At 47.1% G+C, this 16,712-nt stretch overlaps 1 protein-coding gene across 3 annotated transcripts in view; it reads left to right on the forward strand.

The window, feature by feature from the left end:
* Positions 1-16,712, forward strand: part of lrp4 (low density lipoprotein receptor-related protein 4) — a 109,611-nt gene that overhangs the window by 42,647 nt on the left and 50,252 nt on the right. For all 3 annotated transcript variants that reach the window (XM_076733718.1, XM_076733726.1, XM_076733733.1), the window contains exon 2: positions 6,272-6,418. In XM_076733718.1, coding sequence (XP_076589833.1) covers positions 6,272-6,418 — 147 coding nt within the window. The remainder of the gene's footprint in view (positions 1-6,271; positions 6,419-16,712) is intronic.

The following is a 16,712-nucleotide window of genomic DNA, read 5'->3' on the forward strand; positions in this document are numbered from 1 at the left end:
TCGGTGAACGCGGGCTTTTGGCGGCCGGCTGCTGCCGGAGGTGGTTCAGGTTTAGGCGTGGTGTCAGGTTGGGTTTGCGGGATCATCTCTGTTTGCCTTTGGGGGGACCACCTGTCTAGTTCCACACCAGGTCTGTTTAGACAGCGTCAGGCTGTAGTAACCAGCAGCGGAGGATCTTTGGTGGTCTTTGTTTTCTTTCTCTCTGCTGGAGCTTCTCTCTGACTCACAGCTCACACTCCGGCCTCCAGCAGCAGGTGAAGTGAGACTTCAGTTGTCTCTGCGCCTCACTGTTGGCCTGAAGAGCAGGTTCAGCACGTCAGCTTGTATTAGTGGTTGACCAGTATGGGTTATATTGGATATTTAGAGAGCTGGGCGGCCGGGCGCTGACATATGATGCCAGTATCATGTTGCTTTTTGCAACTGAGAAAATATGACAGTTTAATAATTATGATAACAAATGAGACACAATTGCTGAACTTGAACATTTATTTAACGCTCATGTTCTTGTCTGCGTTGTCTCTTCTTGCTCAGGAAGTTTTGCACTCTGTCTGCAGTGCACTTAAAAATATACCGATTTCATGAATGTCCACAAGTAATCAAAAGCTAAACTTTGAATGAAAAATAAAGTTTTAGTGGATTTAACACCAGCATTTAACAGCAGATCGCAGCGTTTCCTTATTTGTAATCTTACATAAATGTCGGCGCACGCTGAAGCACCCAGCAGGACATCTTTGCTTTTGGTCCCTATGAACATTTAACACTTATGTATTGTTCACTTGAAGACAGAAATAAATGTGAAAATGAAAAATTTCCATCGTCCCTGACGTGTCTGCATCGGCCAGTGCCGATTATCTGAAAATACAGGATGTGTGCCACGATCCTGCGTCACCTCTTACTGGATGGAAACAGGAGCTTTCCTCCTTTCTCATTGGCTCTGAACTCTGTTGATCACCTGGAACAAAAACCTGTCAAATCTCTAAACAAGCCAGGAGCATATTTCCACTGTTTAGCAGCGAGTGAGATGAATGATAACGTGGTTTCACTGCGGCTGCTGCTCATCTTTAATCACCTGGTTTCAAATGAGTCCAGTGTCTAAATCACAGAATGCTGGTTTCCTGTTGTTGGTGTCTCAGAATAAAAGCAGCTGTCTGCACTGACCTGCTGTCAGTGTTTGTATGATGTCGCTGACTCATTCTCTTATAATCCAGGTGACAGCACAGCAGTATGTCCTTGAATGCATGTTTCCAAATGCTCCTCGCTGGAAGGCTTTTATTGTGCAAGCTGGCTCGAAGAAGCTTGACACCAGAAGAGTTCGAGAGCACATTCTCGTCTTCAGTTTTCCCCCAACTCAGCTTTTCGGGCAGTTAAAAGAAATCCAGCAGTTAACAGCTCAGGTGCTGCTCTACCTGCCCCACTTAAACATCCTTTAAGAGGCTGAGCGATGCATCGATGCTGGACGTGCACTTACAGCTCAAAGCGATCCACTGTCTCTGCAGAACAGCCCGTCGTGTGATCTGCTACCTGCGTGATGCATGCAGACGCTCCTGAAAGTGCAGGGCTGCATGGTGTGTGTGTGTGCGTGCATGCATGTGTGTGTTCTCGGCTGCAGCCTTACATAACAATCAAGTGAGCGCAGTGATTCTCTCTCTGCTGAGGTCTTCGTCTTCGTCTTTGTCTCCCTGCTGCTTCTGACACACGCTCGTACTCGCTGCGCGTTGATCATCCTGCTGTCATCCCGTCAGTTATCATCAGGGTCTTTTTGCTTCCTTCATCCAAGTTTTGAAGTTGCGATTGTTTTTGGTGGCACGGTTTCAAGACTGTGAATCAATATTTGCATTGTTTATTGGCACGTAGTGTTGGCTCATAAACAGCGTTTTCTCTTCCAGATCATACTTAAAGGAAGCACGTCTTCGCCTTCTGTGGGACTGTGGGACAGTATTCACATCAGTGCACATAATGCATTTTTAACATTGTTATTTTTGGGATGTGACAGCCTTGAAAGTTGTCTGCACTTTAATGGCTTCCATTAGACACTGTTAACGTGCTGCTCGTGTTGAGCGTAGACATCTCATACATCTCAGTGGTGGTACGCGTCAGTTTTTGCAGTGCAGGACCGGCATAGTGGCAACAGGTGCTTCCTTCTTCCTTCTTGCAGACATTCAAACTCTGATAAAGTATTCAGGGATCGTGTTGCTTCGTGTGTGAAAGTGCTCAAAAAACACGAAATGGAGTGAATCAATTTCAGATTCAAATATCTTTAGGTGTATTTTTCATCTTCTGTTGCTCAAAGATCAACAATCCTGCTGTGAATCCTGTTGATTTTTGTTATTTTTCTGAAGAAATGGACCAAGATACAAACTGAGCGCGTCATTTTACAGGTGAAAATCAGCTTGTCAGTGTTTCCTGGTGGACAAACGTCGTGAAGGTCTAGGTTGGCATGTCTGTGCTGTGATTTCTTGTAACTGAGCTGTAGTCCCGTGCAAAATACCTGCAACAAGCTCATGTCAGCCGATATGAAATCAGTCCAGCTCTGGTTTAGTCATCCTGTGATTCCCAGCCTTTGTCACGTCAACGTACTTTTCATGTTTGCAGAATATTTAAACAGAACACTTTCTGTGAAATGGTTTGCAGTGGTCTCGTGTAAGCAGGAAGATTAAAAGATGAATAAAGCAGGAAACAGGATGCCGAAATCTCTAACTGTTGACAAATCTCTGCCTAACATCTTGATGCATTTATTGTCATATCGCCTGACCCTCGGGTGCACATGCATGTGCAGAACAGTGTGTGACGGTTTCCCACTAATTTCTGTGGGTTTCTCTGGTCGGAGCCAGTGGCCTCTGCTTTTTAAAGCACGCTCGACAAACGCAGGGCCTGTGATGTGGCTTCATGTTGACACAACCTCTGCTCCACCTCGCAGACTCCTAATTTAACTCGTGCAAACCCACACACACTCATGTTGGAATAAAACACACACGTATGCTTAAAGTTACAAATCCAGAACAGCTCACAACACTGCAGGATAAGCTTTCTCTGTTGTGCTGTGGAGTATCAGGAATTAGCCTCAGTTGGGGGATTTTCAGGCCTTAGCCTGTACCTGGCTGTCTGTCTGTCTGTCTGTCTGTCTGTCTGTCTGTCTGTCTGTCTGTGATTGTGCTGCCTGTCTCTGTGAGGGCAGCCTGCGTGCCCGCGGGGTACGAGGACTGCAGGAACTACAGACCGAAAATTAGAAAGGCAGCGTTTAACGACAGGAAGACTTGGATGACACCATCCTCGTTTCCCTCCCGTTAGCGTAGAGTGCTGGAAAGGAGGGGAGGTGCGGAAAAAAGCAGGAAAGAGGAGAAAAGAAGGGAGGCAGCTGAAGGGAGAAGTGTGAAGAGGGGATGGTGGAAAGACAAGAATGAGGAGAGAGAGAAATGAAAAGAAAGAGGCCATTAATTTAGTGCTGTGGGAGGGATCTGAAGGTTACTGAGCTCTCTCTGCCAGGCCCTCCTGGGTTGACTGATGCCTTTGTGAGGAGGCCAGGAACCACACAGACACACACACACACACACACACACACACACACACACACACACACACACACGTCCGTGCACACGCACATGCGGGTTCCAAGAAACTCTGGGTTTGTTGCGGCAGGCCAGTTTCAGCAAAATAGACACACATACACACACAGATGGTCATTAATGGGCTTCAAAGTGAGAGCAAAATGGGAAACCTTAATTTACTTCCTCTCCTGGATGTGATTTCCTGTGATGCGTCTGAAAGTGTGGTGACTCTCCGTGTTTTTCTCTGCTGTGGTGGGAAATCAGGGCAGAGAGAACGTATGGACTCTGTGTGTGTGTGTGTGTGTGTGTGTGTGTGTGTGTGTGTGTGTGGCGATGTATTTTTGGGATACAGTGTTTGTCAGTCGGAGCGAAACAGGCCGTGTTAAAGGGCCAGTAAACGATGTGCAGCGCTAAAGAAAAGAACCAGCGTGTACTTCTTGTTCGTGTTATTTCTCATTATTGGGAATGAGCTGAGATGCAGTCGAGAGAGATTGAAGATGTTTCATAGATTACTCTGAAGTCCCCGTGCTGCCCGGGAGTCTCAGGTCAGGACAGCAGAGCCCTCCGTCAGTGTTGTGGATGGCTGTAACAGAGCAGAAAAGGAGATATTTGATTCGATTTTTTCACACTTTGCTCTAATCTTTGCTCCTCTTCAGCTCTGATTTGCTGCAGAGGAGAGAAGTAAAAACTGGTCTTTGGCCGAGTGTTCGCGATGCGTGGACGTATGTAACTTCTGAGAGAAGACCACAAATACTGCTTTGTTACACGGGGTCAAAAGCCAAAAATGCTAGAAACCACTGGGCTAGAAGAGAAGATATTCGATCTGAGCACAGGACACGGAGTTCAAGCACAAAGTTCAACGTACTACGCTAAAATAACAAGTACATTTACTCAAATACTGCACTAAAGTACAATTTTTGAGGCGCTTTCCATTTTCATCTGTCTTATACTTCCACAATAATAATAATGATGCAGTAATATGATATACATTCTTCTGAAATGTGCCATTCTGCACTTTGAGAACTGTGAAAGTATGTTTTGATGCTAATACTCTTCTACTTTTACTGAAGGAAAAAGCTAAATGCATGTATTTTTCCTGTGTTTCTACACTGCGGTATTGCTAATTGTACTTAAGTAGACGATCTGAGTACTTCTTCCACCTCTGCCTGAGGCTGTACAGCTGTGTACTCGTGGTCTCAACACTGTATCTGTTTCACATACAACCACGGGTGGATGTTTATGTTCTGACAGCAGAGATTCATCGTGTGAAAGCCATTCATATCAGTCAGCCATCTTTATTGCTCTCTTTGAATGCTAAGAATTGTCCAGCGGAAACCGTATTAATCACTTACACATACACTGTAGTATGGCCACGGGCTGGGAGGTTTGAGGGGCCTGGTGGTGCGTGTCTGCATGGAGAGCATCAGGCTGCCGGAGCAGTGACGGAGAAGCTGCGTGGCAGAAGGCAGCCCAGACAGACGCTGCTAATTTATGAAGCCTAAATGAAAGAAAGCAGCGCACGAACACGCTGAGAAAAGCTGTGTGATGCTCGCACTGAGCTGCCACTGCAGTATCGTAGCATTAGCTTATTGGGCGTTATACGTGTTGCAGAGGGGGGTGTTTGTCACTGTGCTGCTGCGGAGCTGAAGACTTGAGACTTGGACCGGGGTCAGATTCAAGTCACAGAACTTATCACTTCAGACTTAATTCCCTGAAGACTAGACTTTACTTCAAGTCTGAAAGTCTTGCAGTGGATTTTCACTCGCCGTCAAGCACTCGAGGCTTGATTTGGGCCCTGCTTTGACAAGATTAGAGACCTGACTTGGACTTTTCTGGCCAGATTTTAGACTTGAACTTGCTAAAACATGCAAAAAAAAAAAAAAAAAAAAAGCCTCTCAGCGTATCTTACTTTATCTGCCAGGGAGAAAGGACTGTAAGCAGAGAAGCAGCCAGTTCTTGAAATCAAACCTTTTTCGAAGCCAAGACATGAAGGAAGGTGTTGTGATTTAAGAGTCGGCCCTCAGTCCGTTTCCTTTGCTTGTTGCCATATTTGACAGATGAAGCTCCGACCTTCGTCCCTGACAGCCTCCTGCTGTTTCTCCAGCCGGTGAACAACCGCGCCTTTAAGTCTCCCTGACTTTCCAGTGTGGGCTCAGAGGCCTGGAACCAAGTTAGTTTTAATCATCATTATTGAGTCTCAGACAGGTGGATTTTACTGCCGCAGCATAAATCAAATGGAGAATCACATTAAAGCACACTGAAAAGATGTTTCATCACTTGGCTGCGGCTCTCTGAAACTTTGGTCACGCACGCAGACGGGCAAGTAGGGAGCCGTTAAGGAGGGTGAGTATGTCATAGTTAAAAACAAAGCGAGAGGTCACATCATTGTTTTAATGTTCAGCTGGGTTGGTGGGTTTGGCCGGGAACGCAGAGCCACAGAGCTGTGCTGGTTACAGTAAACTCCCTCCTTCTGCGACTCCTCCGCCGCCAGCTTACCGCCTCTGCTCAGCGTTGTTTTGTCTGAATCAGGGTTCAGACGCGGGTTGTGGTTTTTCAGCTGAAACGTCTCCACCTGCACGCGCTCTCACCGCAGCGATGAGTAAATGATGGGAAAATGAGCCAATTATGTGTAACCGGTGAAATCACTAATTGTCGATAACAGGAACGAGCCGGTGAAGCTGCACGTGTCTGATGAGCTCTCACACTCTCCTCCTCTGTGTCTGCAGGAGTTCTGGGCAGCGCCGAGTGTTCGTGCGGGAGGAACCACTTCACGTGTGCGGTCAGCGCGTTCGGCGAGTGCACCTGCATCCCGGCCCAGTGGCAGTGCGACGGAGACAACGACTGCGGCGACCACAGTGACGAGGACGGATGCAGTGAGTTCGCTGTCCTCATCTTTTCATGTCATCCTCCTCTCGCTCTCCTTCCCTCTTTGTTTCTGTCTCGCTGTGACTTAAGATTTATTGACTCTGAATGTGTCCACTTTGAAACTTGAGAAAACATTGATGTAAGAAGCATCTGGTACCGATGATCCATGGTGAGCAAGGCCGATGGGAAAAATCAAATGGACTCTTGAGGGTTAGATTTTATTAAGATCCATGTTGACTGTCTCAGGAACTAAAAAGCTCCATGTTGAATTCTGACCACCTGCAGGTGTCGACATCAGGGAGGCTTCGAGGCCAAAGTGCTGAACTGTACGAGCCTTGCTTCCTCTGTGTGTTTCATGTAAAGTCCACAGGTACACAGATATTAAGAAATGAGGTTTTTCCTTCTCCGTTCTTTAAATAAATCCAGACAAACGGCGAAGGCTGCCTTGGTGAGAAGTAACCAAACTCCTCACAGGTTAAATAATGTGTAAACACGGGCAGCTGTACAAGAGTTTTATCAAAATAAAATAGTCGTACAATTAAAAAAATATTAGTAGATCACAGATCTGCACACACATTCGATATCAACTTTCAGTTTGAGGTCAGTGCTGCAGGCACATTTTGGCACCGGAGCAGTATTAAGGTCAGATGGCCAGGTTACGTTTCTATGAAATATTTTGATATGGATATTTAATTTGTACTGATGACCTCAGCTCGTGGGTTCAGCCTTAACAGTGTGCTTGTAAAGGGAAGATCAGCAGCTCTCCTGTGGATACAACCACGGTCCCCTTGAGCAAGGCCTTGAACTGGCACTTCTGGACCGGGACTTGTTCTTGGCAGCTTCCTGGTGCGAATTTGTGCAAATGCATGACTCCTGAATTTATTTGCTAGAAAGGTGCAAGTGTGCTCAGGCAGCGTTCTCCTGCATGAATCATGTTGAACAGCAAGAAAAAGCAGAGTCGGGCCCATATGGATCCCATCATCACCAGTGAAACAGTGAACGGGTCACTGGTCCAGGCGGGGTAGTATTTCTGACGCGGGAGCAGGACGAGGCGCTCTGCGTGGTGTTTGCCCCGCGCACAAAAATGCTTGAGTGACTTTTGGCACCAGACGGCGTTTGGCTGGAGGGAAGTCTTGGCAGCAGAGGCAGGCGGGAGTATTTTCCTGCAGAGCATGTCAGTTTGTCAAGTGGAGGAGATCTTCAGCGCTCCTCTTTTACACTCCTGTGTATTGATGTGAAATGTCAGAGGGAGGGTCCTCTCTTTCCGTCTCCTGCTCGCTCACAGGGCAGAGACGCAGACGCTGCCCTTTTGTTTGACACTTCCTAAGCCTCTTTGAGAGGTGCGTGTGTGCGTGTGTGCGTGTGTGTGTGTGTGTGCGTGTGTGCGTGTGTGTGTGTGTGTGTGTTCTTTCCCCCATCAGCCCTCCTCTGTCACATTAAGCTAGTTAGGGTTGGAAGAGGGGATGCTAAGTGTTATTGATCTCCGGCGGGTTGAATGTTCAGTGAGTCTGATCGCTACATATCGATCTGCGGTGCGTTACGTATTTAAGGAGACACACGGAAGCAGCTGACAGACATCAGAGCATCTAGCTGGACCTTCCTAATCCATTAGCACTGTCTGATCGATCCTTCGCTCGCCCTGTTGGACTCACTCCAGTCAATCTCGTGGTCGCACAGCTCATATCATGTTGTTGTAGTGGCCTGCTGGAAACACCGCAGCTGTAACTCCTCGTGTTTCCTCACACACACACGTACTGTCATGCTACTGCCTCATTTAGCGGGTGGCACCCCGGAGAACGAGGAGATCGGTACTAAAACAATTAATAGCAACACTTCTGGTCTGAGTGGGTGGGTCTGACGGAGGCGGCGCTCAGGTTCAGGCGTCGCTCCTCCTCGTTTATGAAGCGCGACCAGAAACAGCCTTTTCATTCAGCAGAGTCTCTGACTCGATGAACTCCCGTCTTGCTCGTGTGGTTGCACTTCTGAGAGTCTGTTGAAGTGATGAGCTCTTGCAAGCTCGCCGCCTCTCCCTCTCAGAGGACCTCTTCGACATGACTGTGTGTGTTTGTGTGTGTGTGTGTGTGTGTGTGTGTGTGTGTGTGTGTGTGTGTGTATGTGTTAGAGGGAGAGACACCAAAACATAGCAGAATTTCTTCCATTCTTTTGGCCTCTGTGCTGTGAAAAAACTCAACATTTTGGCAATTTCTGCGATATTCTGCATTTAATGGTTGATTCCCTCCATGTTTCCGACATCAGGGGAATCAAAGGTTCCTTCTCTGGACACATTTGAACTGTCCTTTTGCAACCTGGGACGAGGGTTTGTGAGTAGAAGCTGATTTGTTTCCAGAGGAAAGAAGCCAAACAGGCTTTCCAATAGGTCTGTTTATAACCTGTTTATATAATATAAACATCTCCTCATCTCCAAATATCAGGTCAAAGTGGGCGCTTTGATTGAAAAGGGTCTAAAAACATCCTCCAGCTTTAGTTAATGCTTCCTGGTGACCTGAGAGTTTGATGTCCTTCAGGTAAAGACCTGTTTGTGTCACATGTGTTTGATTGCACCTCTAGTACAGATCCCACAGTCAGAGGTATGTGTGTGTGTGTGTGTGTGTGTGTGTGTGTGTGTGTGTGTGTGCGCGCACATGTGTGTTTGTGCGTCACAGAGCAGAGTCGAGGCCCACGTGACTTGACGTCTGTCTCGCTGATTGAATTAAGCCGAATCGTAAAATCCGAGGAGTGAAATTTTACGGTTTCAGACGACATTTTCTAAACAGGGAGAGGAGTTGAGGCAGGCGTTCAGGGCCTGGTGGAGCGACGGCGGTTTCCACAACTCAGCAGGACCGGCAGACGTGTGTGACCGTGAGAATGTGGAATCACAATGAACACACACACACACACACACACAGAAACCCACAGAAGAATACTTCTCTTCAGCAGAATCACAGCAATGTAGTTTACGGCATCCCGGCGGCGTTTGAACTTTAACTTATTTATCATTTACACCAATTTGACAATTTCCAGAACAATCACGATTGTCCTGAATCAACCCGGAGGAATGTGTGTGTGTGCGTGTGTGTGTGTGTGTGGAGCAGGAGCGGAGGCGAAGTGGCCGGCTGCGTCTATGAAGCTATCCGTGTAAACTTCAGATCTAATTACGATGCGGGAATCATGTGGAAATTATGGCGTGCAGATGTGGCTGCTCTGTGCGTGTGAGCGAGTGTGTGCGCTCGCGTCTCGTGCTCGCGTTCCCCCATATAAAGTTTCATGGCTGCTCAGAGACCAGAGAGGGAGTGGAGAGGAGCATGCATGAATTCTCTTTGTACAGGCGTGTGTGTGTGTGTGTGTGTGTGTGTGTGTGTGTGTGTGTGTGTGCGTGTGCGTGTGTGTGAGCGAAGGATAAAGCGTGTGGTGTTATGAATGGCCGTGCTGGAGCTCCATCTCACTCGAAAGGAGCTGCTGGTGGGTGACAGTGAGAAGGAAAGGGCCTCTGCAGCCGGCCGCTCTCCTCTTCACCCCACATGTAACATCTGTCTGTTTATAGTCGACCACACTGGGAGGAAGGGGCGCGGGGGTGCGTGGGGTGGGGGTGGTCTGTGCCGAGTGATCATAAATCTGCCGCTTTAAAAACAAACATTCAAAGTTAAAGGAGCATGCCGGAGTGTTTACGAGTTTTACGGCCCTAACTAATCCGAGATTGAACATCAGTTCTGCTGTTCTTTTGTCAGAGAGAAGTTACTCTGAGGGTAATTCAGTGTAAGGAGAGTTTCAAAGGTGCATTGTTTTAGGATTGTTTGGAATAAATGTGGCTGAACGGGCAGAGAAAAACACTCCTTTCAACCCATTTTCCTTCTGTTTATCCGGATGTTGGTTGTGGCGGCTCAGATGTCCCTCACCTCAACCATCCTGCTGCTCGTCTTGGACATCCCCGGGCCTGACGGGACGTGGCGTCTCCGAGCTCCTCACCTTGTGTGCGAGCAGATGTGAGAGCATCCCTGTTGCATTGTTAAAACGCTAAAAAGCAAGTGGCATCGTTTTGCGGGTTGGTGTTGCTTCAGGTACCGTTGAGGCCTGAAATACGATCCAGGAAGTTCAGTTTGAGCTTCAGATCTGTCAGTTAATGTGGCCACCAGTTATTGAAATTGGTCCAGGATGGAACGAGAGCGCTGCAGCCTGAAGCCACCAAACAGGCTGCGATGTGTCGCCCCCCCGTCAGTGTGGCCCAGCTGAAAGTGTTTGTTTTTGCCGCTGATTGATATTCTAAGACTGCGGAGGAAGACCTTTTGGTCAAGATCCTTTTTGTTTAACCAAAAACAGACGCTGTATCGCTCCGACCGAAGCCACCAGACTCCATTTACAGAAACAGCTATTTTATCATCGTAAAACACACTTCATTCAAACTCGCCAAAACCGTCATAGTTCACGCTGTTTTTCAATTATTTTCATCATGCATTATGACAGGAGAGACTTAAATATGTCCATTGCGAACACATTTTCTTGTTATTTAAATGTGTGCATTATTAAAACAGTAATATGAAGTTTAGTCGTCCAGTATCTCTGGCCAACTCGCGAGTCTAGCAGCGTTTAATCGGCTGCTTCGCTCATCGTGCACATGCGAGCCTCCGCTGCTTCCACTGACCGGCCTCATTGAAATGAATGAGGAGGCTGCCTTCTTCCACACGGCGCTGAAGCCACTCTGAACAGCCTTTCAGCGAGGCCAGACCTCTGCGAACAAAACTGGCCGCAGGTATAAACAGCCTCATTTTGTTCTCCTCTCCTGAGTGCATTTGAGGGTTTGAAGATCAATTGTTAAATCAAGAGTTTGCCTTCAGGCTCAGTTCCTCGTCGACGTGACGGCCCGGGACAAACACCCACATCAGAGCAGATACATCACCGATCTGTCAGTCGATCTCACGCTTCGTTTTACTCTCACTTATTCAGCAGTGGAGTTGGCAGTCTGTGTTTTCCAGCCGTGTACCGTGACCCCAGCAGCTCAAACTTCAGAATAAAGCTCAGAGAGGAGACGTGGCGTCACTGGATGCACAGACGATGCAGGAGAATCAAAGAAAAATGAGCTTCCACGATGACATCTTTGGGTTTCCTGCGTGAAGATGATGCAGGTATCTGTGATCGTCACAGCGAGCGTTTCTGTTTTCACGCCTCGCCGGTCGAAGAGCGTGAAGAGCGCGTTACAGGGTCGCACATCTCAAGGACAGGACGCTAATCAGCCCTGATGAAATTAAATGAAGGCATAACTCGCAGACGTTCCATCAAATTAAAAACACCTATTTTTTCAATGGCGTACAGCTGTGGCGGCATGACACGGCTCCGGGTGGCACGCGGTCAGAGTAACGCACTTCACTGTCTTTGATTGGCCAGATGTATGAGCTGCGAGAGACATGAAACACTGCTCAATTAGAGGAATATATGTTTACTGTGGGTTCTTGGCACTCGGCTCCACGTCCATAAACCCTCTTACGGACGTGGAAGGTTACACGCTGCCTTTGTGAATGCGGTTCCTATGGAAATGGTGGCGGGCGTTCAACGTGTGAAGGCTGCGCTGTCGGAGGAGGCGAGCTGGAGTGGAGAGTGAATGAAAAGGGAGAAGGACAGATAGCGATGTGTGGTCTGTGCTTTCAGCCCTCTCTGCTCTTTCGTCTTCTACTGAAGCTCCTCGATCAAAGCTTATGTTGTGAAAACAGCCTTTTTTTTTTTTTTTTTTTCTTGGACGTGCCCCAAAAGGCATAAACGCATCATCTTGTTCTCGATGACTTATGATTTCTGGCCTCGTTACTCGAATTGTGTTTTATAACTCCTCGACATACTTTTGCTATGATATTATGTGATGTGCCAGTTTTGTAGTTTCAGCCATCGTTTCTACATTTCCACGGTTCAAAGTGGCTTCAGCTTCGCCAGCGGTTGCTCTAACCGCTGCGCTTCTTAAATTACACAAAAAACAAATGAGACCTGGTTTGCGCAGAGCAGCTTTTTCCCGACAGTCTAATTGAGTCTGACTTATGTTTTTGTCTTCTCTCGTATCTTATCTTGCTCTCAGTTTTTCCTGATCTCTCCTCCCAGTTCAAGGCAAGACAATTTATGAACAGGCGCTGATATAACGTGTTCATAACAACCGTAACCACAGCAGATAAGACTTATACACTTCATCTTGTTATTTCACCAGTCGGCCTCCTCCTCTTCTTCCTCTCTGTTTTTAGATAATCCTTCAAGTCATTTCTCTCTCTGCATTTCACTTATGTTGAAGTAAGCAGGTCTTGAGCAGACTAGCATCCCTACACATACACACACACACACACACACACACACACACACACACACGCACACACACACTCAGATGCACACACACGCACACAGATGCATGGGCACACTGGTGGAGTCCTGCTGAGTTGAAAGCGGCTGAGGTTGTGAAAGAGTAAATGCTTTGGGCCAGAGTGAGGAGACAGGGCTGCAGAGGAGATAAGTGTGTGTGTGTGTGTGTGTGTGTGTGTGTGTGTGTGTGTGTGTGTGTGTGTTTGTGTGTGTGTGTGTGTGTGCTTGTGTTGTTGGGGTGGATGTGTGAGATGAAATGGAAGAAAATCTCTGTTGTGCGCGATTGAAAGCGCCGCATGAGCGTTTGCTTCCTCTGCTGTCGGCTCACACAAGTCTGTGAGCTTTGGGAAGCGGGTGTGTGCTGCAAACTCAAATACACACACACACACTCGCAGGTATACACACATATGCACACTTGTGAGGACCCTCCATTGGATGCGTTTCAGGATAGCTGTCAGGTATAACGGGGCCTCCTGGTGGAGTCCATTTAGCATATTTATGAGAAGAATCCATTTGAGTGACCTGCTGACTTGGTATTCGTAGTTTCATAATATATTCATGTATATTTTGTGTATATGTGTATATTTATACTCGCTGCCTGCTGATTTGTTGTTTCTGAGCATGATATTGAAATGCAAGAAACGCAATCATTTCTGGCTTCATGCTGTACAGGATGAAGGTCAATTAAAACCACGATGATGCCGTAATGACAGAATTTCAGCGTTATCCACTGACCTGTGCAGCGAGGCTCTCATGATTATCCAACACCTTTGATTTGTCTGACACAAGTCTGATCTGGTTTGATTTGAGCTTTTCAGCAAAGTAACTCTGAAAGACGACGACTTTATTCTCCAGGTGTTGGTTTCTGAGTCTGCGTCTTTAATCTTGACCCTTGACCCGAGCTCAAACTCCTAACTGCTCCTTTGAACACAGTGAGTGAAGACTGGCTGCAGTGTCCTTGCTCCAAATAGCTAAAGCTCAACTGGTTCCCACAAGGGCATTGATACAAACACACGCACACACACATACAAACCACCAAAAAATAAGAAATACCCCCTCCGTCCTTTAATCCACAGCTCTCTGCAGTTTTAGCCAATCGGAGAGCAGCAGTGACCGCGGGAGCTCGGCCGATCCGAAAGCAGGAGCGGAGAAGATTAGGACCCCATTCCCTCCTTCTCTATGTGTCGATTTCTCCGTCCATCCCTTCATCTGTGCCTCCTCCATGCCTCCCTCCGTCCTCGCATCCTTCTCCTCTTTGCCCCCTGACCACAGGAAACCTGCAGACTCCACTCACTTCCCTTTTTCCCCGAGACTTTCTCATTTATTTCCCACCATGTGGTTGAGTTGGTTCCTTCACTTTGTCCGTCCTCCCGTGTCTTTCTTCTCGCCTTGTTGTCTCTTCTGTCTCAGGATATGGCCGTCGTTGTTTGGACACATTAGCATAATCCTCCTCCTTGCTTTCTTTACCCCCCCCCCCCGCCCGGTGCTCGCTCTGTCCTCTCCTTCCTAAATATTTACTCCCTGCTCAGTAAATGAGGCGAGCACACTTGTTCACACAGAAGAGGACATGATTAGAGGCTGATTGAGGGCAGAGGAAGGGACAGAAATGAGACGAGAGACAAAGAGCTTGTTGCTCTGGAGCCTGGCTTTTGTGCGTTGCTTATAAGCTTGTTTGAGTGGGTTTTAAATATGTTCTGTGTGTCATTAAACACAACAGAGGAGCTGAATCAAGGTTTAAAAGTGCTGTGTGGAGCAAGTTTAAACATTATTATTCTGTATTAGACAGTATATTCTTTAAAAAAGGTTTCCAAATGAATCCTTTTGACTTCTATGGACTTAATTAAAATGTGGAAGCAACAAAGATGGAGAATACGAGGTGATATGATAATTATTCCATGATTATCGTGAACAGTATGATACGACACTCCTAATGGAGACGACTGGTTGCTGTGCTGTGTCTTTTTTCACCCCCGCCACCGTCCCACCACCACTTCTCCCTCCTACCGTCATCTGCCGTCAGCGTAAACTCAGACAAACTGGGTCGTGGAGCCTCTGCACAGCCATTTGTTCTCCTCTGTGGCGGGACTTTGCTGACTTTATTAAGGCGGCTCTGTTTTGAGAGCTGCGAGGTAGAATTCGCTCCATGCTATGTTCGCGATGCGAGGTATTCCTCCTGGAATGTGAGTCGTCTGGCGTTGCGTTGTCGGCGCGGTCCCGTGTCTTTTTGCCGGACGCTCTGCGTTGGGACCCCCGCTGCACCTGAGCAGTGGACTCATTGTGTGGATGCAACCTAAACCTGCTGTCTTACCCCCAAATATGACCCAGAGGCGAGCGCCTGCTCTTCTCACTGATGGCTTCAGCATTTTAAGCGTCTCAGAATGGATGCTGGTCTGATTTGTTTGTTTAGGAGTCAGTAAGGACCGTTAGCGTTGAACAGGAGGTGTAGATGATATGTGACCGCTCCTCCACAGATCAAAGAGACAAAGGAGGCCTCTAAAAAACAGCGGCAGCATTTTTGGCTGCAGGAGACGCAGCTGAACTGGTTTTAACTGTGATTCAGGTGAAGCAAGCGTCAGCCGGAGATGATGCAGTAATCACACGCTAGCTGCTGCGAGGATGAGTACGAAGCACCTTTGCTTGTCTTCATTCCTTCATCACTGTGTGTTCTAATCATTTGAGTGCAGTGGTTTGGATGCTTTGACAGTCAGACAAAATAAACAATTTGCAGACATCACCTCGGGCTGGTATACACGTGTCATTGTCTTCTGTATTTTATAGGCTTAATAATTAATGAGCTAATTGAAAATAATGATTGATAGGTTTATTAGCTGCAGCCCTAGACATGACAGCGCCTTCTCCAAACGCCTCTTGCCAGGTGGAACCGTTATTGATTAAAAAAACACATTACGCTGGCATGCTAACAGCGCCCTGGGTTGAGTTTGTGTTTGGCGCTGACACACAGTTCGCCTGCTCTCTCTCGGCGTGAACCTGTTGATCATATCGCTCACAATTAGGGCGCAGATTAAATGTTGACACTGCTGATGTCTGAAGTAGATAAATGCATTCATCTGATGTCACATGACCAGACAGACAGCCGCAGCTGTGTTTGCTTTGGTTGAATCGGATTCGTGCTCGTGTGTGTGCATGTTTGTTACCTGCCTGAACTCTCCTCAGACTGTCCTGTTACCTGAAATCAAAGCTGCACTGAGTCCATGTCGGGGTCCTGCTGGTGGCTCGAGGTTGGTCACTTTTAATCCAGAGGAAGACATCTGGACCACTTCTGGACAGATTATCGAATAATTTGATTCAAATGTCCCCCAATCACTCGAGGATGCAGGTTTTGGTCATTCTGACCTTTACTTGTGCACAAAATTTGAAGAATTTACATATAAATGGTCTGAAAGAGATTTTGATTTTAATGCCCTTTTTCTCTTGTGCTGCTGTCAGAAGAGACTTGTACTGGTAGCCCCTCTTCCTGGAAAGACATTCCAGCCTTTAGGGGCTGCGAAGGTGACTTTAGACGTCTTCTCTTGTTGGTAAAAGGAACATAATATTAATAATAACGTGGGATTTATGAGGTGATTTGCATTTGGGGAGTTTTCTTAAACGATGCTTCATGTTTTTTCTTCAGTCCCTTTCAAATTCTCAAGGTTGCCTTTTGTTGTTGGTCCTTTTTGAGCTCTCTTTTTGACTGTTATCCTGTTTCATGCCTGCAAAACGAATTATACTTGTCCAGTAAACTGTCGAGTAGCGCAAGCAAAGAGATGAATTCGACACCCACCTGCAGCCGGCACGGTAACATTAGAGAAGTTATTACTTCATTCAGCCGGTGACAGATAATCATAATAGTCTTATAATGTCATCATTAGTCGGCATTAGGGTATTTCCTGTCGTTCAGTCTCTTTAGGAGAAAGCGTGGCTCGTCTGGATGACAGCACTCGAGTGTTTCTCACTGGTGTCTCACTCTGCAGAGATGTG

This window comes from Chaetodon auriga, chromosome 1, assembly GCF_051107435.1.
Source record: "Chaetodon auriga isolate fChaAug3 chromosome 1, fChaAug3.hap1, whole genome shotgun sequence".
In the NCBI taxonomy this organism is placed as follows: Eukaryota; Metazoa; Chordata; class Actinopteri; order Chaetodontiformes; family Chaetodontidae; genus Chaetodon; species Chaetodon auriga.